General features: G+C 40.5%; 1 protein-coding gene across 1 annotated transcript in view; it reads left to right on the top strand.

Moving 5' to 3' along the window:
- The first annotated feature begins 3,648 nt into the window (after window positions 1–3,648).
- LOC146694019 (uncharacterized) overlaps window positions 3,649–22,747 on the top strand; it is a 31,973-nt gene continuing 12,874 nt past the window's right edge. Inside the window, exons 1-23 of the mRNA XM_085430085.1 lie at window positions 3,649–3,810; window positions 4,196–4,375; window positions 4,594–4,714; window positions 4,843–4,935; window positions 5,048–5,237; window positions 5,328–5,490; window positions 6,768–6,956; window positions 7,028–7,202; window positions 8,003–8,142; window positions 8,871–9,047; window positions 9,240–9,370; window positions 10,652–10,809; window positions 11,228–11,455; window positions 11,973–12,311; window positions 12,391–12,539; window positions 12,705–12,963; window positions 19,847–20,017; window positions 20,283–20,440; window positions 20,526–20,666; window positions 21,318–21,459; window positions 21,667–21,818; window positions 22,032–22,157; window positions 22,555–22,744. Of these exons, the coding sequence (XP_085286211.1) occupies window positions 4,346–4,375; window positions 4,594–4,714; window positions 4,843–4,935; window positions 5,048–5,237; window positions 5,328–5,490; window positions 6,768–6,956; window positions 7,028–7,202; window positions 8,003–8,142; window positions 8,871–9,047; window positions 9,240–9,370; window positions 10,652–10,809; window positions 11,228–11,455; window positions 11,973–12,311; window positions 12,391–12,539; window positions 12,705–12,963; window positions 19,847–20,017; window positions 20,283–20,440; window positions 20,526–20,666; window positions 21,318–21,459; window positions 21,667–21,818; window positions 22,032–22,157; window positions 22,555–22,744 (3,622 nt within the window). The 5' untranslated portion in view covers window positions 3,649–3,810; window positions 4,196–4,345. The remainder of the gene's footprint in view (window positions 3,811–4,195; window positions 4,376–4,593; window positions 4,715–4,842; window positions 4,936–5,047; window positions 5,238–5,327; window positions 5,491–6,767; window positions 6,957–7,027; window positions 7,203–8,002; window positions 8,143–8,870; window positions 9,048–9,239; window positions 9,371–10,651; window positions 10,810–11,227; window positions 11,456–11,972; window positions 12,312–12,390; window positions 12,540–12,704; window positions 12,964–19,846; window positions 20,018–20,282; window positions 20,441–20,525; window positions 20,667–21,317; window positions 21,460–21,666; window positions 21,819–22,031; window positions 22,158–22,554; window positions 22,745–22,747) is intronic.

Below are 22,747 nucleotides of genomic sequence, written 5' to 3'. Positions count from 1 at the left end.
AGCACTATTTGGCACATTCTCCCTGTGCTAGCATGGGTTCTTCCAGGTACTCAGGCTTCCTCCCAGAATTCAAATACATGCATGTGATAAACAACCTCTTTTTGTGACACTTTTTTTTAGATTCACTTCACAGGAGGCTGAGCTGCAGATGCCAAAAATGAGGACATGACCAGGATGAGTCTATCACAGACTGACAGACAAAGTTAGAGAGGCAAGGTTGAGATGGTTGGCACAGATGATGTGCAAATGAAGAATAGTGGATATTTTAGATGAAGAATTTGCTCTTTGCTTAGTACCTCTTTCATTCTTTTGTTCTAAAAGGCCTTAAAATGTCTTTGTCCTTACCTCCATGCTAAAAATAAAAAAAAAGAAGAAATCTGTGCAAGAGGTAAATGTCAGTCTATAGTTCATGGAAAGGTCTCATTCCTCCCAAGTGTGGACATTTTACCTTGAATTCTTGCAGGGGTTTGGATTTATTAGGGTGACCCAAACAAGTTTAACAATGTTATTTGCAGACACATGTGAACTTTGGCCTGATTTCTGTCTTTTTACGTCAAAAGCTCATTTTACAAGAACCCAGACTACGTGAATATTTGCACTGAGTAGCTTGTTTGACTTGCAGTCAAGGTTATGGCTTTTTATGCATCATTCCCGACGAAAAGTTGTTTGTTGTGTGTTTTGTAGTCTTTAAATTGTGTAACAGTTCAACGAAATGCGTTTTGGACCAGCTCACCAAGCTTTAGTTTATCATGGATTGCTTTGGATGCTTGACAGAGAAGAGTTTACTCATCAGTGTTTGTGCTGCTTGTAAGAACAGAAAAAAACAACTCATGTAAACAGCGCGGAGGTCCTTTTAAACTTTTGAGTTGCTTTTGCTTTTTATATTTTTATGCTGCTGGTAATAAAATCTGTGATATTATTTAGCAGTTCTTTGTTGGCTATGTTTACTGTTTTTTGGTAAGTGAAATGTGCAGGCTTTTCCCACCAGTGACACGCGTATGTGGGTGAAAGTTGAACGCTGCTCGGTTAGATAAATTGCGAGTAGTCATCAGAAGATCATAGTTCATGGCTACCCTAGTGGAATATCTAGGTTATTCGTATGATCTAAAGTCCAGTATCTATTTCACTACAAAAACAGCACAGAGTGAGAAAGACTTTGGTTACTGTACACAACAATGGACCTGTTGGCTCCTCTTTGCACTGAAGAGTTTGAGCATATGTGACTCTTGTCACACGTATATGGTGAGCTGAGGGCACATGGATGTATAACCACGAGTTTATATTTCTAGAAAATGATGATATTGTTTAACATTACATAAAATTGCATGGAAATAACTCGTCAGATCATTACACTTTATATAACAACAACCTGGATTACTGATGATCAATGGGCAGTTTAATCAGTTCACAGATAAAAGTGGCATTTGTTGATGCAAATGATCTGTCGCTTTTGAGCCACACAGACCTTGACCTTAGTTTCATTCCACTTTCAGCTAATTTGCAGCAGCTATCAGAAAGTAAACACACACGGACAACGCAGCATTCGACAGGTTTGTGAGACTGGTTCATCGGCAGGTGAAGCTAAAGCTTGCACAATGACAGACTCTTGATCTGATCAGTTATCCATACCATACTTGTCATACTATGTGAATTTAAAAGTTGCCTCTGTGAATGGGAATGGTATTTGAGAACTGGTTGCAAGCTAAAAAGATTCTGGAAATAACAGGATTCTGGATTCTCTGTTCCTTTTATCAGTGCTGGTGTGTTTTTCTGACAGTCTCACGTCACAAAACAATGACGTGAAACTCCGAGCAGTGGAGCTTTTGTACAACCCAGTTTCTGGGAAGCCTTTATTCTTCTGTGTTTCCATGCTGTTTTTAACTCAGAGATAATGAAGCTGCATTGACCCTGAAAACCCATGTAGACTTACATTTTTTCAGGAATCAATAAGGAAATCAATAAAGAATTTGACCTGTAAGCAGAATCTGCAGTGGCATTTCTATACAAAAATCTTATTGATATCCTCTCTTAGATGAGACGCACCTCATTCTCAGTAGACTCCTCTAAAGCAAAGCTGCGTTGTTGTACCTCAGGAGCCAAATCATTAATCAGTATCATGGTAGCATTGAGAAGAACAAAAGCAGTAATGTGATCAGGCAGCATCAGTCTGTTTTTCTTTGCTGCTTTCCACCAGTGACCAGTCACTCCACTCTTACTGTCACCTTACCTTACTGGCCTTATAAATTTTTCAGCAAGCCATTGAAAGTTATGCAGATTAACTAGCACACTACTTACCTTGCATCTCTGTGGGTTTGCAGCATCTCTAGAAGTACTTTCCAGTCTATGATGAAAACAAGGATCATGGATTAAATTATTCATTTTTTCCTTCCACAGTCTGGAATAGAGTTGGGATTAATGTTCATCTGGTTTTTACTTCAATGGTGGACATATTAACAATGCAGCAAACTTGCAAATGCATGGGGTTAGCTTCTCTGCGGTGGCTGTTTGCTTCTGTGCTGCTAACTGTGACTCGTGGAAACAACTTCAGTGGACATAACCAGGAGAGACCACGCTGTCAGCCAGGTAGGCTGTTTTGAGTGCATAATAAAGTGGCATTATTCTGGAAAACATTGCAACAACGCAAAAATAAAGAGAATAAAGAAAAATGGATGGCAAAAGATTTGTTTTATAGTGTGTGTGTGTGTGTGTGTGACACGATGTTATTGTTTCTATTAGGTTTCTACTGCCCACTGGGGAGCCCTGCTCCAGTCCCCTGTCCTAAAGGAACATATGGTCCACATGCTGGAGCTGTGTCCATGGACAGCTGCTTGAAGTGTCCTGCCCATCACTACTGCCCTAGACCCGGCTTGTATTCCCCACTTTCCTGTGGTCCAGTGGCTCAGCAGCCTGTGCCTGGCCAGGACACTTGCATCTGTCCAGAAGAAGGACAGAGTTTTCAGGTGTTGTTCACTGGCTTGTTTTGTTGAAGTGTTTTTCACATGATTGAAGGATCCACCTGGATATTTGTGTAGATTGTGGGTTAAGTGTATCTATGTGTTCTCCCCATTGTTTTCATTTGACTTCATCTGACACATCACAGCTTTCGACAGCGCTTGTCACACACTTCCTTTATTGTCTTTTGAGTTCATCCATTATAAATGAAACCCAAGGAAGAGCTCAAATTTCTCAAGCCTGTATTTTTTTGTGTTAGGAAAGCCGTGTTCCAGTGTGAACACTTTTATAGTCGGCAGAGTATCTTCCTCACTTTCCCTCTGAAGCATTCGACAGAACAATCTGTAGCTTCAAGCTCAATAGCTTCTGATCAAGTTTCCTCACTTCAGGGTCAAATTTCCTAGCCTACTGCAGTGCGCGCAGGTGTTGAGATATTCTTTCATCAGCTCAGACTAACAGAAATGAGATTTGTCTCGCTGTCATATCGGTGTTTGTGTATACAGTTGTATAAAAAAGGAAGGACAGGAAAATCAATGTTCAGACTGAGCAATAATAATACTCTGATATGTAGTAAGGTTCAAAGTGCAGTGTGTCTGTGTGTGTCAATGAATGAAGGAATGAATGAATGAGCACTTTGGAATATTAGGTAACAAACTGACCACAGCATGAACTGCTATCCCCCTGAGTTTTCCACAGGCCAGTGATGGACGTTGCCACTGCACCATCGGCTATCAAACCACCGGAAATGGAGACAAATGTGTACAACAACAGTACGATGTCTGCAGAGACGGAAAAACTCGCACACAGTATGGAGACTGCTGGGACAGACACCAGTGGTCATTTCACTGTAGTCAGCAGGTTATGCATTGTGCAATCATGTCATAATCAGATGTATACAGTCAAAGTAGGGCAAAGGTTCCGCCACAAAATGACATTAGACAGGAAACTCGTGCTCAAGATATGTGACACAAGTTCAGTTTTAAACTGCAGCCTGTTTACAGAACACACTGACTAAACATATTAAGCAAGGCTAATGAGTACAAACCAGATGTCTTTGCCCTCTCTTACATGAACCTGACAATAGTTTACCTAGCACAGACTCATATTAAGTCCACTTAGCATTTAACCATTAACTACTGCATGAAACTCTAACTTCATTAGCAATGCTTTCACTGTTCTTTCTGTTTAGAAAGGAGACCACTAAAAACTGTGAGCTGATTCTTGCTCTGCCTTTTTCCTGCAGGTGTGCCATACTGCAGAGGACTACCGGGGTTTTGATGGGGAGCTGGGCCTGTGTATTTGTAGAGAGCCTCCTGGAAGAGCTGCATGTGGAGGCCTTTGCAGGAGCAGGGCAGCTGCTGAACTGAAGCTCCAGTGCGAGACCAATGGGGAAATGGGACTGGTGTGGAGCTATGACAATCAGGTGAAGAAAGGAAATTGCAGGTTCATGCACTGAAGCACAAAAACTGTGCGATAACTATATAATGTAACATTTGCACTGAAACTATCATATGATGGACAGTTTTTAGGTATAATATGCACGCATCTATGCGAAAACCTCTTTATTTCTCCAAAAGAGAAAGCTGCAGACAGTGCTGCAGTGACCTATTAATGGCAAACACACTTATTGTGTGTGTTCAGGTGTCGAGCGTCTCTGGCAGTGTGCTAGAGACAATTTTTAAACAGTGGGACTCCCAAGGGAACCTGCAGTGCAGCAGCCAGATCCAGTCATCACGTCCTGTCTACATTGTTCAAACAACAGGTGGAGACGCAGCCGCACACAATGCCTTTTATGTCCTGCACTTTATCGCTTTGCAGCTCTCCCTCTCTTTCTCTCTCTTTTTGAGAACCCTCCCCCTATCTATCTGTCTTCTTCCTGTCTGATTGCAGATGCAGGCTTCCTTGGCCTCCTCAGCGGCCTCCCAAAGGAACTTGAGCGACTGTTTCCTGACACCGCTCAACAGGATTCTCAGAGCTCAGCTGGTGTGCCATAATAAAACAATCTTTTCACATCATGAATACACAAATGAATGCATGAGCAATTTTACCCAAGTAATTGCTGCAATAATGAGGGCACTGCATTGTGGATTTTCAGGGAAACATTATGTCAGTATTAGAAACATCAGTCATGGAGACACAGAAATGGAGAGAGGAGATAAGGCTGATATTAATGGAAAAGGAAGAAGGCCAAGCATAAGTGGCGTTTTGAACCCGACAGCATGTCTCCATTTGGGTGATGTAATACTCTTCACTGTCAGCCCACGTCACTATCCCCAGTATGACATGTAAGCCGGATACTTGTTTTCATGCCCATTTTCTCCTGCCATTTCTCTGTTTGTACATTTTCTCCCAACTCGCTTATTTATGTCTTTCAGTGACAACTTGTACAACACAAACACTGACTTTGACTGGGGCGCATTCAGACAGTTAAAAGAAGAGCTGACATTGTCATGGACTCCTCCTAGCTGCTTTGCTGTGGTCTTTAGCCAGCCGGGAGTATATGTCTTTACACCGAGCAGCCATCAGCACAAACATTTGGTAACAAACTTTACAGAAATACACAGTTAAGCTCAGATGTTTAAGGACTCATCATAGTCATGGTTATTTTGGGGATTTTTAATGATTTCTTTGAACTGATTGTGAAGAGTGGGACTACCTCCAAGGTCTTCAACCTCAGATCAGCAACTAGATGGTTGAAACTTGGACAGAGTCGAGTGCTCCACTGATGACCCCAAACACACATCAGAACTGGGTTTGATATGGATAAGGCAAGCTAACATTAAGCTTCTGCAATGACCTTCCCAAAGCCCCAACCTCCACTCTATTGAACATTTGTAGAATATATTAAAAGCTTGTTCCTGACAGGAAACCAACCAGTCTAAATTAACTATTCTGCCAAGAAGAGAGGTCAAATATCCAGAGGGAAAAATGCCATATGATTGCTGTTGGCTACCAAAAGCTTCAGGTGCAATGAACCAAATAGTAGTGTGGGTATATGTACATATTTGAAGTCTTATGTTGCTTTTGACGCTGTGTGGATTAGAGATAATCCAAAAGAAATTCAAGCTTGTGCACTAGATTCTTTGTTTTTAAAGTCATTAAACATGTATGCTGTACAGTCATTTCACCCTGGAAAGGAACAGTTCAAAGAAATCATTAAAAGCCCAAATTGCCACGACATTTATGCACATGATGAGTGGATGTTAGCTTCTGACCGCAGCTGTATTCTTTAAGCATACCCCATGAAGCTAGTGTTATAAGCAGCTACACCTTGTTAGTAAATAGCTATTAGGTAATCCACGTTTGTTCCATCAAACAAGGAAATTTAAGTCTTCTTCTTCTTTTGGCTGCTCCACTTTCTCTATCCCTTACATCCTCTTCCGTCACATCAACCCTCTGCATGCCCATGTCCATCTCCATCTTGTCTCTAAGATGCTGAACTTAAGCTTTCTCTGTGATGTACTCATTTACAATCCTGTCCCTTCTAGTCACTCCCAACAAAAATCTGAGCAGCTTCACCACCTCCAGCTTGGCCTCCTGCTTCTTTGCCAGTGCCGCTGTCTCCAAAATGTGCATCATAGCAGCTCTCACTACTATCTTGTAAACTCTCTGCTGTCCTTCTGTCATAAATCCACCCTACTTGCACTCTCGTCTTTACCTCTCTTATACAATGTAATGTAGGTAGTTTAAAAACAAATCCCAATCAGTGAAGCCAAACACGATAACTTCCTTGATGTAGCAACAAGTAAATAGTAAGTTCTCTCTCTCTTTCTGCTATGCCACGATACTCTAACTACTTATTTCTCATTATTCAGTATGTACGAGTGATGCCTGCGGGTGGCCAGTGCTATGAGCCTGGCTTTTTCTTCCCTACCATCCCACGTCACGTGACCAGGTTGGGAATCAGTAGGAGACGCAACCTGTTACTCCGGCCAGACTGGCTGGTGACCGTAGGAATAATGTTTGGAGCTGTGGTCATCCTCTGTTTATGTGTGACAATGCTGGTTAGTCTACATACACAAGTATATGTGAAATATAAAAGTATCACTCTAATTGATGAGTCTGTACTATGTAGATCCTGTTTCGTGAATATGGATGGCCAGAGAAGGAGCCAATCAAAGCACGGTACCGCTCGCTGCAGCTGGCCTACCAAATGGATGACTACTCGTCAAAAGGTTCAAGGGTGATCTCACAGAGAAAGACTCATCGAAACCAACAATCGAGAACAACTCAAGGCTCCATTCAGCCAGGTGGAACATTGTAGACGTAAACACTTTGACACTTTACTCATTCGTCGAAACCCTAAAGCCCAATACATTACATAAATAACATGGTTTTCTCCACTTCAACTAATGCACCTGCAGAGTGTACACATATGGCACTTGAATGAACATGAAACGACACACTGACACATTGAGAACCCTTGTAACATCTCATGTAGCACCGGCAATGACCCTAAGGTGAAATTTCCAACCAAACACTGCTGGAAAAACCCCTCTTTACATGCCTGATTTCTCTTTGATAGTAAAATCAAAACAGCCCACATCCAATCCAATCTATTTATAGAGCCCTTATAAAAAACACAGTTTTGACAAAGTGCTTTAAAAAGCACCAAAATACCCCCCAAATCAAGGGGTAGCAACGTAACATGGGCAGACAGATCATTCCACAATAACTGAAAAAGCTTTAGGAACTGCCAGGAACAGCTTGTCCATGGACATCAGTGATCTTTAGGGAACTTATGGAGTTCCCTCAAGACCTTATTACTTCATTTAAAATGAATTCTTATGCCACAAAATGTTACATTTTCATATTAAAATACCTGTTAAAAGGGAGAAATAAGTACCTGCTACATGCTTGTAAAATGTGAAATGTTTAGCAAGGCTTCTGTGTGTCTGTAAATGAACAGTAGAGAGGATGTTGCAAAACATGCTTACGTGTTTCAAAAGATCATAATGCTATAACCTATCAAAGTTCACCTTGAAATAAGTTGGATGAGTTTTTTATATTGTTGTAATCCTTTTCTTTGTGACGGTGTTTTTTTTTACAGCCTCCACAGACGCCTCGGAGGAGTTCTGGGATTATGAACACCAGGTGGATCTGGAGGCATTCAACAGCAACACCTTTTACAGCCTCCTGCTCAAGCAGAGCCTGTCTGTCACTACACGACTGGGACAGCTCACCACTGAGGTCTGCTGCTGTTAGTTTAAATCAATCACAAAGCATGTCAAATGATAAACGCTTACTCTCTTGTCTCACTCACACACTCATGCTTATTCTCTCAAGAAACACACCAGACAAAAGAGTATTCTCTTTTGCACTCTTAAAATAAAAGCTGCATATTGAATATGCCTATATTATTGGTTTATGAATAGGCAATAAATAATTTAGCCCTCAGGTGTCTTTTTTTTTCTTTTTTAAAATGAAGCTTCTTTGCAGGGAAGAATACAAATGTCTGATTCAGTCTGATTGGAAAACCTAACAGCTCCCGAGTACAAACTTTCAGTAATGCCCCATTGAACAGGACATTTTGTGGAGAATTCACAGCATACATGTGCCATTCTACATCCAGCACGCTTTGGGAACCATCTCTTGCCAAAACAGAATATTTGCTGTAGTGAACATTTGGAAGAGAGAATCTTATTTTTGTGTAATTTGAGAAAGAGCAATTTGGGAATGTTTGGAAAAGTTAAGTTATTAAAAAAGCAAACAGATTTTGGTTACAGCCCTCAGGACAGCTCAGGTGTTAAAGATGTAAGTGGAGATGGAACATTTTGCACTGATGCACTTCTTGCAGCTTGCATTTCTCACTAGTGCTATTTAAATGTGTGGTTGTTGCTTTGGGCTGTCAATAGATTATCTGCTTATGACAAACACTTAATGTTTTCTTTTTGTCTCCAAAATATGTGTTCATCTAGGTAAAAGAGCTATACCAAGGAGTGCTTGGGAAACTGCAAATACTCCATCCGCATATGATCGCTGAGGAAAAGCCGGGGGAAGGTTATGCGATGTTGAGGAGGGAGATTGAACGAGAGGTGGTGCGACGAAAATCTTTGGCCTCACAGCTGAGGACACTACTTGACAGTCAGCTGAAGGTTTACATTTTATTAAGCTGCATATACATGTCAAATTATATTCAAATTTTTAACAAAAGTTTTAATAGCAAGTGTAGCATCAGTTTGAGTAAAGTATATTTAGATAGCATCGCTCAACAAGTATATACTTTCAGATGTAAAATTATTGCATTAGCAAGGTATACATGATCAAGTATGACTGGTTTTCTTCAGGTTCTGAGGCGAGAGCAGCAGGCCCAGTGGAGGATCCACAGTGTGTTCACATCTCGGCTCAGAGAGTGCACCAGACTACTGTCTAAGCTTTATAGTAACAACCAGACTTCCACTGAACTGTTCCAACAAATGTAAAGCTTTCATTTGTTCAGTTATTCAAGTACAGCCATGTGAAAAAGAAAGAGCCAGGTGTGTGTTTACTCAGTACCCCAACAGTGGAGGTCCCAACAAATTCACCCCAGGGTCTGACCAAAAAACCCAGGAGCCACATATCAGACGCTACAGACCTCAAAGTTTATGACAGCACAATTAAAATTTATAGAACTGACTGACTGTCCTTTGGACTGATGAGTCCAAAGTAGTGATGTTTGGACATAATGCTCATCACCATGTTTGGTGGAAACCAAACACAGCATATCAGCACAATCATCTGATACTAACTGTCAAGGACATGGGTGGAGGGGTGATAATTGGGCTTGTTTTGCACCAACAGGATCTAGGCAACTTGCAGTCTTTGAGTAGACTCTAGATCAGGGGTGCCCAATCCCGGTCCTCGAGAGCTACCGTCCTGCAGCTTTTAGATGCATCCCTACTCCAACACAGCTGAATCAAATGGTTTGATCTCTTCAGCATGCCATCATGTTTGGCAAAGGCCTGATAACAAGCCATTCATTTGATTCAGGTGTGTGGGAACAAGGATGCATCTAAAAGCTGCAGGACGGTAGCTCTCGAGGACTGGGATTGGGCACCCCTGCTCTAGATGGTAACATAGATGGCTGAAATTGTCATGGTTCGTTGTGTGGCAGGCAGGAGAAGGACCCAAGATGCAGACTCACAGACACGGGGATAAACTTAAAGAACACAGCTTTAATGCTGGCACGGCAGAACGTAGGAAATACAAAACTAAACTGGGAAAACTAAATACAAAGCTCGCCAAGAAACACAGGGAGGAACACACACAACATGAGGGCAACTCAGAAAACATGGCCTAAATAAGGAACGAAATACAAAAATACAAGGAACTAAGAATACTGGGCCCACATGGCCCAGGACCATGACAGAAATTGGGTAACATAACAGGACAATGATTTTCAGTGCAGCAGCAAAGGTACAAGAAATTGGATGAAAAAGAAAAGAAAGCGGTGCAGTTAGCAAATCAAAGTCCTTAGTGAAATACAAGGGTGGGACCTTAAAAGAGCTGTCCATCAATGAATACTCAATTATTAATAATCAATTTATTCAGGTTAAAAAGTGATTCTACAAACTTTTGAATTGTGGGATGTATGTCGTTTTCCACATGCATAGAGTCCTGTGAAAACGTTCTTTTTCCACATGACTGTAGTAATGGGGAACCTTAGAGTTTAAGGGTTTAAATTCCCTTGAATATTCATTTTGCTGTCTCCCATCTTCAGTTTGATCCAGAGGTTAACATCACTGGTCGATGAGATGGGAGATCTACTGTCGGCAGAGTGCCACCGTCAGGGGTCTTGGGGCTTGTTGGGCGAAGGTATAGGAGCCAAACTGTTGTGCCCTGATACTGGAACTGTCCTTACCAAAGATGACATCTTTGGTGAGTCAAAACTCTTTCATTTGTTTATCTGCGCCTATGTTTCTTAAAGAAACTACACCATCTGCTGCTTATTAGGTGAACTGCAACATGCAGACAGACTATGGCTGAGAAAAGCTGGGTTAGAATACATTATTGTGTGAATGTGTGTGTGAATGGGTGGATGACTGAATGTAGTGTAAAGTGCTTTGGGGTCCTTAGGGATTAAGTAACGCGCTATACAAATACAGGCCATTATTAATTTGCTAAATGTTAGATGATGTATCCAATAAATACACTGTATGTTTTTGTTGTAAATCAAACATAACTGTGTAGCCACATAAGGCTGTGGATTTAAATTTACAAACAGTGTGAATGGGTTTAAATGAAAATTTTATTTAGATGATTGATCACAATAATCTCCTCTTCTGCTTAACTCCAGATCCTGATGGGTCCGTCCGTGTCTCTGGGGCTGTTTATTGTGATTCAGTCACAGGCCTCATAAGGCCAAATGCTCACAGCCATGTGCTGCTGAGCAGCGGCCACACGATGGCAGTGCCGCCTAATTTCTTTGTTCATCCACACACCGGTAGAGTTCTGCCCATTGCTGGAAACGTGGCCTATGATCCTGCCAGCTCTACATTAGTTTGCACAGCTGACCATTGTACAGGTATGAATTGGCTGTGGGTTACTGAGGAGGGCAATGCTAAATAAAACAGTCAAAGAAAAAAGATTTCATGTGAACTTAGTTCAGACTTTTTTTAAAAAAAAATAAAGAGCCCAATCAATCAATCTTGTGTTTATGCTCAGAAAACACAAAACACCAATGGCAATCTTTTGTATTTTAGAGATGAATAAATCTAAACTCACCAAGAGTCATTTTTAAAACCGTGCTATTAGAATACAATTACTAAAGAAGAACAGATCATTTGTGTTAAACATGTTACAACCTGACCAAAACATGCTGTTTCTACAAATAGAAAGCCTAATACACTGGGATCCTGGTCATTTCAAGCAGCAATGAACTGAATCAAAATGAATATAACCATTTTATGCTAAAATAGCTCATGGAAAATAACTTATGACACGCATTAAAGATTTCTGAAGAAGGGCTCATATGGTTCATGAAACATGTCTGAGACCTCTGCATTAAAAAGCAATTATGTGCTGTTTTTAAATGATTCCAGATGATAACAGGAAGTGGGATAGTCCTCTCCTTCCTTTCATTCCTTACCCGACCTCCTGCCACTCAGACCAGCCTCTCCCCAGCACTCACCTCAGAGGCCTCCGACCAGGCCAGAGACTGCAGCTGGGGATTCCCATGGCAGACCCTGACAAAGGGGTCCCAGTACCTATTCTGGCAGTAACCATTCACCCCCAAACTGGGTTAGTCTACACTCTGGGAAGAATCCATGTCTGCCCTCTCACCCGCTTACCACAGCCTATACAGATTGGTTATCCTATGCTGGACTCCAGGACAGGGAACATTGTGCTCACCGTCGGGGTGAACTTGGATCCAATCACAGGTTAGAGCTGCTGGAGTTCCCGTTACACTCTAGAGTACATAACTTCAGTCAGACAAACTTGTTCTGTGTGCCTCTGTAGGAGATGTGCTGCCAGTAGGTGGAGTCCTGCTGGGTGAGCCCTTTGTTGAACCACTGAGTGGGCAGATGGTGAGAGTTGGAGGGGCAACCATACGGGCTGGACAACTAGTGCCCCATGCAGGAGGATATCAAACTTTATTAGAAAGCAAGGTGCTTAATTAGACTGATTGCTTTTGGTTGCATTCACATAATAAGTATCGATATGATAAAAAGTAACTGTTTCTATGTAACAAAACAAATGAAACAGATAATAGCAGATGTTTGATTCAAAAATAAAAACATTTTTGGAGTCAGAGTAAGATTTGTGTCTCACAGGTTCTGGCAGCATTGTTCAAAGTACTGAATGTGCTGAAGCCACTAACTGAAGAGTGGGGTTCAGATCAAAGTTTGCAACATGTGCAGTCCCAACCTGGCAGTGACAGAGGGAGTAGTCAACAAGATCATCTTCTCACTGCAGCCAAAGAGCTCCAGCAGGCCTGGGGGAGGAGTTTGCACTGTCAACTACAGCTGCAGACCAGGTTGGAGATCCTGCAGGAGTGGTCCATGGGTCTGCAGCAGGATGGAGGGACTCTGGGTGAGGAAATACTTTTGGGCAGTACAAAACAGTTTTTAAAAAAAAACATTTTTTCTTCTCTCCTTTTTTTTGTTGTTGCTTCTTTCTCTCTTGAGAAGCTCTTATCTTTCACCTTTAGGTGCTCTCTAAACTTTTAGCTTCTCTAAGTTTACTAAAAATACATTTCTCCACATGGAAAAAAAAGTTAGCATTTCAATCTCCTTTTAGCTTTTCATCTTAATCTTTGCTCACCATCTTCCACAAACAGTCTGGTTGCTGAAAGGAAAAATTACGAGGTGTTGGTCTCTTACTCAGCATATTGAAATGCACTTATTACTAACTTCAGAAAATTTAATGAAGTCATTTCTCAGAGAAGAGAGATTCAGACTTGATATTGGAGCAAATATAAATGGTAAGAACGCTGAAATACACAGTTCTGTGCAGAGGCCAAGAACAACCGAAGGTTGCATAAGCATACAGTTTTACTTTTATTTCTACAACCTACACAAGAATGCAAGAACTAATAGTTACTAATTACTGATTACTTCTCCAAGAAAGTAATCCTGTTACTTTACTGATTACTTATTTCCAAAAGTAATTAATTACTTATTACTTAGTTACTTAGATTACTTAGTTTTAATTTTTAACTTTATGCACAATGCATCAAGCAAAAATTAAATTATACGCAACAGTTTTTCACCTGAAGAAATTTGTTTAACATTTAAACCTATTTTCTGCATATTCGAGCATATAAATAATGTTTTGTGTTTATACTCACTCTTTCAAATAGATGCAAGTAAAAGACAGCAAAAAATAAATAAAACCAAAGATTCCACAGCACAAAATCCTGTCACTCTTACATCTAGTTTCACCTGTTTAGCAGGAGTGTGGTGTGGTGCTGCAGCGGTCATGTCAGTGGGGGGATCTGGGGGTTTCTCTGTGAATTTCACATTCCTGTTACAGCGTGCTCGGTGCTTGCTCAGATTTGAAGTTTCCATTTTTTTCTGTAGAAAAAAGTTTTATTCCCACACAGAGTGTACATCAGACACTAATGTTTGTGTCACTTTTTACGGAGTCAAACTCAAAGTAATGTCAGTACTTCCAAGCTTTAAGCGCTGCACGGTCGTACTCTCTACCATGCTCCATATTATCCATTGGTGATCTACACACGTTTGTTGTTGCCATGGACGTTGCACGCTTGTACGTCATTGTCATGAGACACTCTCACAAACAATCATGGTTTAGTAACGCAGTTACGCAGCCTGTTTATGAGAAAGTAACAGTAATCTAATTACTCGTTACTTGAAAAAGTAATCAGATTACAGAAACACGTTATTGTCCATTAATGATCACAAGATACTGAAAACATAAAACAATCAAAATGCTTATAATTGATGAACATGGTTAAAAAAAATCACCCAAAGTGTAAGTACTGATAAAATGTTGTCATTACTTTTGGTTTTTGTTTAGTAGTCATGGCAACCAAGTTCTGTACATTCAGGAGGCAATTAATGAGTTTTTAATTGAGGCAGGGGAAGAGGCTGTTGAAATATTTGTAGGGATGAGGAGACAAAGACATGTGAAAAGGCCTATATCTTTTAAATATAGATTTATTTCTATTTTGTATTTACTTTTGAAAGTTGATGTAAATAGTAGGGGTGAACGATACACAAAATTCACAGTTGGGTTCGGTTCGATACTTTGGTGTCACGGTTCGATATTTTTTCGATACAAAAAAAATGTTCATGCCTTTTTAATTTGTCATTTATTAAAATTATAAATATATATTTTAACTCAAAAGTACAGTTTTTAAATTTAACCCTAACCCTTGTGCGTGTTTTTTATTTTGACAGCGAATGCGCACCTGCGGACCACTTATGTGCAGCCCTGGTTATTTAGCTCATCATATCGCAGCCACAGAAATTCTTTTGTCCATGAAACCATAAAGCTGCACTTTCTTTTTGCCTTATAGTCTGATTTGTCATAACTTTTCCGTTTTGTGGTAAGCTTTTCTTTGGCTGTCACTTCTTCACCCTGACCTGTCTTATTTGGCTCAGCAGAACTAATATATATCCTGCTGCTTTTACACACGCACTCACATAAGCTCAGCGATTCTCTGCGCGATCAACCTCTCACATGTTTAAGCTGCGGGAGATTTCACTTGTCATGTTTGCATAGTAAGCTAACGATTGATAAGACGATGTCAGAGGAATTGGTGCACAAATTATTGTCACTCACCAATCAGTAATGTCGCTCTCTATACACAGTTTGCGCGATTGCAAAGTGAAAGCAAAAAACAAGCGCCAATTCAAACGCGATTTCAATATGTCACATATTGACAGTGGCTCACCGATGCCAATGACATAATTACCCAGCTACATTTCCGAAAGAATGCAAAAGCATTGACATATATTTTTCCTACAATAGCCCGACGGGCAGGGCAGAGATAGATTTTGGTAGCCCGACTGGAAAAATCGCTAGCCCCAGGACATCGGGCTAGCGATATTGCGAGCCCTGTATCTGATTGAGGAATCACTCATCTTTGGAAAAGAGAGTTTATTACAGAGAAATGGCTCTTTCCAAAATAAAAGCTATACTATACGCTTCTTCTGGGGTATATTCTCAGCAGCATATTAAACATATCAGGTCTCCATAAGGAGAATCATGTGCTAACGGCTATCTAAATGACTCGGGTAAAGTTTGTAGCATGCATGCTTGTTGTTTTTGTCTGCTTCCACTTGTCTTTGCACTAGGATGATGTCGGCGTAAATGTGCAGTCATATTCATTTTGTTCCCACTAGTGCTGTCAGCGTAAATCTCGTTGAAATGACCTTAACGCCACAACACGGCAAATCTCCGTTAACGAGCTACCGCGGATCGCCCCGTGCATGGGGCTGGACGGCCAACACGTTAACGAGCTAACTGCGCTAACACACCAGTTCCCACCCATGTAATTGAGCATTACTTTAGTCCATGACACGCTTACCTTCAGGGTCATACGTCACATGAAAACCAAAATAATTCCAAACGCCAGATCTGAATGAGGGTGGGGGAGGTTCAATTTGCCATGTTGCAAGGAGAGCTTAACTTCTGTCTCGCTAGCTTGCCCTGCGCTCTTCCTTCTGACGATGCTGTCTGTGTTGAGCGCTCAGTGGATCTGCGCTCGACAGTGCAGCCTAGGCGGAGTAGTCGAACGCAGATTCACTGAGCGCTCAACACAGACAGCATTGTCAGAAGGAAAGTTGATAAAATAAATTACAAATTTTGTATTGTTCGATACATATGCGTACCGAACCGAAAGCACTGTATTGAATGGTTCAATATCGATACGAATATCGTTGCACCCCTAGTAAATAACTTAAGTTACAATCAAAGCAATACCTATGTTTGTTTGTAGGGGGCTTAATGTGATCCATCAGGGAGTCAGCAAAACACAGGATTTATTTCCTGATATAATTAAGCTGCAGAAAATTTCTGAGACATTCTGTTTTTGATATAATCTTGTGAGTCATTTAGTGATCTCAGCATGCTAAGGTCACAGGCTTTAACACCCAGCTGCACCAGAGTATCGTTAGCGTAGCAGTGCAGAGAAATACCTCATAATTGCATGTCAGGGGAAAATGAAACTGAGAGATAAAGTGGGAGCAAATACAAAGAAGATTTACATAAACTGTAAATGTGAAAACAAGTCAAAGTATATTTAGGCTCCACAGCTTGGATTTCCCCAAGTGTGCAAAATGAAACTCATGAGCTAACCTACTTTTAAGACTGAGGTCAAAATCACCAAAGCAGAAAAGTGTTGCACATTAGTAGAAGTAGAACACAGAGACATGCAAAGCCTAATGTATTTACTGCAAAAATCAATGGTGTGGATATTAATTGGCACCATTAACAGGGAACTGTTGATTTTAAAGGTATCATCATAATAGTGTATTCATACTTAAAATGCATGAGAGTATAGTTCGGAACTTTGATAATCATAGAAGTAAAAGTGTCCAAAAAAATAATACAAAAAATAACATAGTAGTTTTTTTTTTTCAATTTGTTACCAGTAATTTGTAATGGAGTAGAATTGAATCTTGACAAAACAACAGTAAGAAAGAAGGTTTCTTTGATTTATTAATTAGGAAAAACTTGAATTCTGATAACCCTTTGTCCCACCAGGGGTTAATGTCACACAGGCAATACAATTCACATGGTCACACTTTTTCTTCTGTGACAAATTACTTCATATAACTGTGAACTGTTGTTAGTGGTGTGAATCATCCCTACCATCATGTCACAAATATGAACTAATGGTGGTGGTGTGAATCATAGGTTTGCAAGGTGTGGGGTGCCTGAGTCACACTCAATTCCAAATTATAGATGCATAAAATGAATCTTGTTCAACCCACGTTTATTTTTGCACAGCCCATTGTGATACACACCCCTCAAAGTCCATGCTTTCGAAAACAGGAAGATGTAGCCATTTTATTTATCGTATTGCACATGGGAATATGCACACCATTTGATTTGCTTTTTGGGTGTTTCTATAAAAAGTGAGTAAATATCTACTGCTGCTGAAAACAAAGGAGAAACATTTCATGGGTAATTTGTCTGTCCATGTCTGTTTTCAAAGTTTAAATTAGGCTTTGGAAGTGAAGAAGAGCTCCAGGACAATGACACTTACTAAGTTAAAGTTGTTTTTTTTTTTTTTTACACGACCTTTATATATCACAAGGAGCCTGTCTCAAAAAAAACAAACAAACAAATAAATAAATAGATAAATAAAACAAAGCAGATATTGCACACACACACACACACACACACACACACACACACACACACACACACACACATATATATATATATATATATAAATAAAACACAAATCATTTGCTAAGGACTGAGTACATCTTTCAGTTATTGGCTCCTCGTTAGTGGAACAACGTTAATGACCCATAAAATTTGAAGCGTAATATGGCTTTTGGAAATGAGTCATCATGCCTCACTTTTTTCATATGACCTTTTTCCGACACCGAAAGCAACCTGAATTAAAAAACCTTGACCTAAAAAAACTTATGAAAAAGTGTTTTGGTGATATCGTTCATGTGATGATTATTAGAGAACGGTTAGAATCAAACATAACAGATTTTTCACAATTTGAGAAATGAAAGTGACTGTTAGTTTAATGGCCAGTGTCTGTTTGTTTTTTTTTTTAACTGGAAATTAAGAGACATTTAACTTTTTACAGCAGACAGGCAAACCTCTAGTTAACCTAAGTAATGTTAAACCTCTAAGCTAAATTTGGCTGCTGCGCCGAGAAGTATGCTTGACCTTTTGTTGCTATTGGTTATGTAAAAGAAACATATTACCTTGGCTGCAGATAAAGCATATTTATAATTCAGTATGCACAAGAGCCAGAAATAATCCAGTTTTGATTTACATAGTTTGCATTGCAGTCTCCTGCAGGCATGGAAACGTGTTTCTCCAGTAGTACAAAGTAATTAGAAATAGCTGATTGGTAACCAGAGAGAGCGTTAGGCCAAAAACCAAAAGGCAGCCTTTGTGAGGGAGTTAAACAGTTTCCTGCACAATAGGAAACTACACGTATTAAGAAATCCCAGAAAGGCTTTGCATAGAGTTTTGACGTTTACATGTTAATCTTTGAATTCAGATGTTTTTCAGTCCCACACTCACAGCTCCATAAAATGAAGCACCTACAAAAATGCTAATAAAAGAATGGGATTTTATAAAGAGTTCACTGAATTTGAGTAGTTTACATTAACGGGTTGCAACAAGACATTTCTTCCCCCCTAGACATGACAAACTGTAAGTGGCATTAGTGTACCACAACCACAACAACACAGTCATGAAGAGTCAGACCATGTCAACTTACAGAACGAGGTCTTTAAGTGGTGAGCTACTTACTGCTCGCTCAATAACTGCACAGTGCCAAACCTTCTCTGACATTAACATCAGCACAGAAACTGTGCACTGGGAACTTTATGGCATGGATTTCAATATCGATAAATAGTTGTGGTCAGAAGTTTATATAAACTTTCGAATAACATGGTACCAAGGCATTTTTAATTATTTTTTTCAATTTTTCCTTTTCCACAGTGGAACTATTATACAGCATACATTTTTAATAACTTTAAAAACCAAGAATTGGCCTTTGACATCCACACATTGTCAAAAATGTATTCAGGCTCAAATATATACATATTCCCTCGTGTTTCAACCACCTAGCTGTTGATTTAAGGTGAAGTTAAAGAATTTGAAGTAACCATCCTTCAATATTTCATCCACTTTGCGCAATGTACCAGTACCACTGGCAGCAAAACAACCCCACAGCATGATGCTACCACCACTGTGACTGACTGGAAACAGTTATGCTGGTGTCCCAGAAGTTTCCAGTTCATGGCTGAGTTTGGTTGAGCTTTTGTGGTTCCTGAACAAACCAATTTCCTCTGGGTGGAGCTGTTTTATTTCCTCTTATGTACAATTGTTTGTGTCTACAGTTGTTGAAGTCTTGGAATCTACAGCTGCTGTAGATATAAACTGTAGATTTATATATAAACTTATATAAATCTACAGTTTTTTTGTAGATCTTCAGTGAGTTACTTTGACTTTCCCATTGTAGTTGCCACAACTGCAGTGTTTGACCTTTTTTCCTTGATAATCATTAAGGTGATTAGGTTCACTTCTCATGATGTTTAACATGTTTTGTAAGATGTTTCGAGAAATCATGATCATGTTTCATTTAAAAAAGGTTTTGTCTGCATTTATGTGTAATGAATGTAAAAATTCATTCTTTTTAACACTGGTTAAAAAGCCTTGATAGAAATATGTTAGTTGACAGAACTTGAATGATTGCATTTGTTTCTTCTTCTATAACACGCTTCTGTTTTGTTCATACCAGGAGAGATGCCTCTGCCAGGTTCAGATATATGTGTACCGGCTTTGCTAGGGGTGGAGTATCCTGATCCTTTAGGATCTGGCCTTAGTGTACCGATCCTGGGATTTCAGATTGATCTTGTTTCTGGGAAAACAATACCACTGGCAGGGACCATGGAGGACCCAAATGGAAAAGGTATTGTGAAAACATGCTTTTGATATATAGTATAAAACCTAATCTTGTCTAATTGGCTTTTCACTAGCTAGGACCGCATCCTAATTTAGATTTGATAGCATGTCTAGGAGATAATGGCAGGTGGCGTGAGTATGAACTGAGGCTGCAGTTTGGGGAAGGCTTCAGAGGAGACTGGCAGCAGCTCCCGGGCCTGGCGGCAATTAAATTCAGTTAAACATTACAGAATTGTGGAAGTTCTGCTTACTGATGCTGTTATACTTCACAGGACTGGTGGCGATCCGTTATGGATCTCAGACTGTTGACCCAGTGACAGGGCTGTTGGCCCCAGTTGTCGGGGCAAGGCTGGATGCATCTAGAAAAAATGTTGTGCCAGTTACATCTTCCTACTGGTTAATGATTAGAGAGCAAACTGACAGTGTGCAGGTAACAGATAGATGTTTTCACAAATGCCCCCCTCTTCTGATGTGATATCTGATATGATATATATATTTTTGTTTCTTCCTGCCAGGTGGAGGCACTTCAAAGAGAGGTGTGTGTGCGAAACGGTTACTGGCAGCAGCAGAGGCAGCGGGAGGAAGATATTCTAACTGATCTGGACTCGACTCTGTCCCAGTGTTTCTTTAGAGTCACAGACGTAAACTCTTATCAGGTCAGCAGGAGCGGTTTCCTTTCTGGTTCTAAATATCTTATAGAGCCTTAACTTGAAGTATAGGGGCGACCGTGGCTCAGGGGGTTGGGAAGCGCATCTGTAACCGGAAGGTCGCCGGTTTGATCCCGGGCTCTCTGTCCTGGTCGTTGTGTCCTTGGGCAAGACACTTTAGCCTACTGCCTACATGGTGTTGGCCAGAGGGGCTGATGGTGTGAAATGGCAGCCTCGCCTCTGTCAGTCTGCCCCAGGGCAGCTGTGGCTACAACCGTAGCTGCCTCCACCAGTGTGTGAATGTGAGAGTGACTGAATAGTGACATTGTAAAGCGCTTTGGGTGCCTTGAAAAGCGCTATATAAATCCAATCCATTATTATTATAGAGCAAGAAATTCAAAGGGGTTGAGCTGTTTTAACATTTACAAATAATGCAAATGAATCGGGAGCAAACACTGGAAAATAAAGTTTTCAATTTCTTTATTGCACTGCAAGTGAAAATGTTGTTCCTCCTCAATGTTCCTCTACATGAAGATATGAAAGTGTGTGTCTGTTCTCTGCACCTTAGAATGGGGATATGTTCATGCATTTGGCTTTTTAGTGTCATTGTGCAAATATGTGCATCTTTTTCTCATTCACAGTGTCTGTACTCTGTTTCAGGCCCAGTGGTCTGGGAAGCAGCTGAGGGAAGCAGCCATGGAGCTGCAGGATTCAGCACAGACAGAGGCCCAGAGGAGAGCAGCTCAGCACTCCCGCTTGGCTCTGATCCTGCCTCCACTTGTTCTGCACATCCTCACGTTAGGTCAGTTATTTGGCAAGCTGGTAGGAGTGAATGAAAGCACGAAGGAAATTATAGTCATGACCTGCAGTGCACTTATATTCATAGCTTTCCAAAGGAGAGTGGTTTCTTGCCAGTGTCTCACAGCACACTAATTAATTAAAATATTATTTTTCTTTTTATTTGGTTTGGCAGGCATTTAAGCTTATGTTTCTCCATCTGTGGGAACAGGTGACGAGGAGGAATGGGATCAGCAGTGTGTTTGGCATTCAGAGCTCCTCTCTGGCCTTGATAAATTGGACATGTATATGGATCAGCTGCAGGAGGAACAGGAAAAATGGATGGCACAGGCAGGAGATTGGTCAACAAACATTCATGCTACAGTAAGAACAGTTGCTTTATGGTTTATTGCTATCACTTCAGCTGTGTAAATGAGTGACACCGTTAGGCCACTTCCTCTTTTATGCCAGCAGTAAAAAATGTATGGTATAGAGAGGTTTGGAACGTCTTGTAGTTAAACTTTAACGCCAGCTCTTTGCTGTGAAAAGCACTCTCTAACACTGTAAATAACAAGGCTGTCATTATTTTTCCTGCAGGACAGAGAGCTGGGACAGAGAGAGCTGGTGGAGCAGTGTTGTTCCAGACAGACTGAATTGGAGGCCACTCTTAATCCACTTCACTTTGTCAGACACCTTTCGCTGCTCCGTGCAGACACTGCTCAGGTGAATAAAGAACACTGAATATAAATAAACCCCTTAAAAGAAATAAAAATAGCAGAAAACAGAACAGATATTTTTATCTTTTATTTTGCTCTCTGTTTTGTTTGAACCTTTAGTAAACAGCCAAAGTGAGGTGAAAGCAAGCTTAATCTCATCACCATCAAAGTTATGGCTTTGCTGGTAGAGTTTGCAACTCATAAACTTTCAAATCAATTCTGATAAATCTTTGATAAAACTTTGTAGGAGTGTATAGTGGGGTCATTTTAACAATCCTTCTAGGTCTTCAAGGTAAACTAGAAGGTAAAAGTAAGACAGTGAGGTGCCTTGGTTTAAGATTGGACTCTTGTTGTATAAATGCTTGGATTGCGTAACGGTTATCTTTTTCTGCTCGACTGTCTAGGCTGTACTGTGTGGGAAGTTTTGGTTCAAGGAATATGGCCTGGTGCAGTACAGTGGATACCAACCGAATGTGAAGATCATGGGTTTGCTTCAGCAGAAGGCTTTGCCTCTGCTCGAGAGACTGAACCAGCTCCTTGAAGAAAAACAGCCAGCTGGATTCTCCTCCAACACATGCAATCAGCACATCTCTGGTA

Source organism: Copadichromis virginalis, linkage group LG14 (assembly GCF_057382275.1).
Source record: "Copadichromis virginalis isolate Kocher_CV1m ecotype Utaka linkage group LG14, C_Virginalis_male_GT1.1, whole genome shotgun sequence".
Classification (NCBI taxonomy): domain Eukaryota; kingdom Metazoa; phylum Chordata; class Actinopteri; order Cichliformes; family Cichlidae; genus Copadichromis; species Copadichromis virginalis.
Note: the sequence above shows the minus strand (reverse complement) of the source record. Positions and strands in the feature narration are given on the sequence as shown.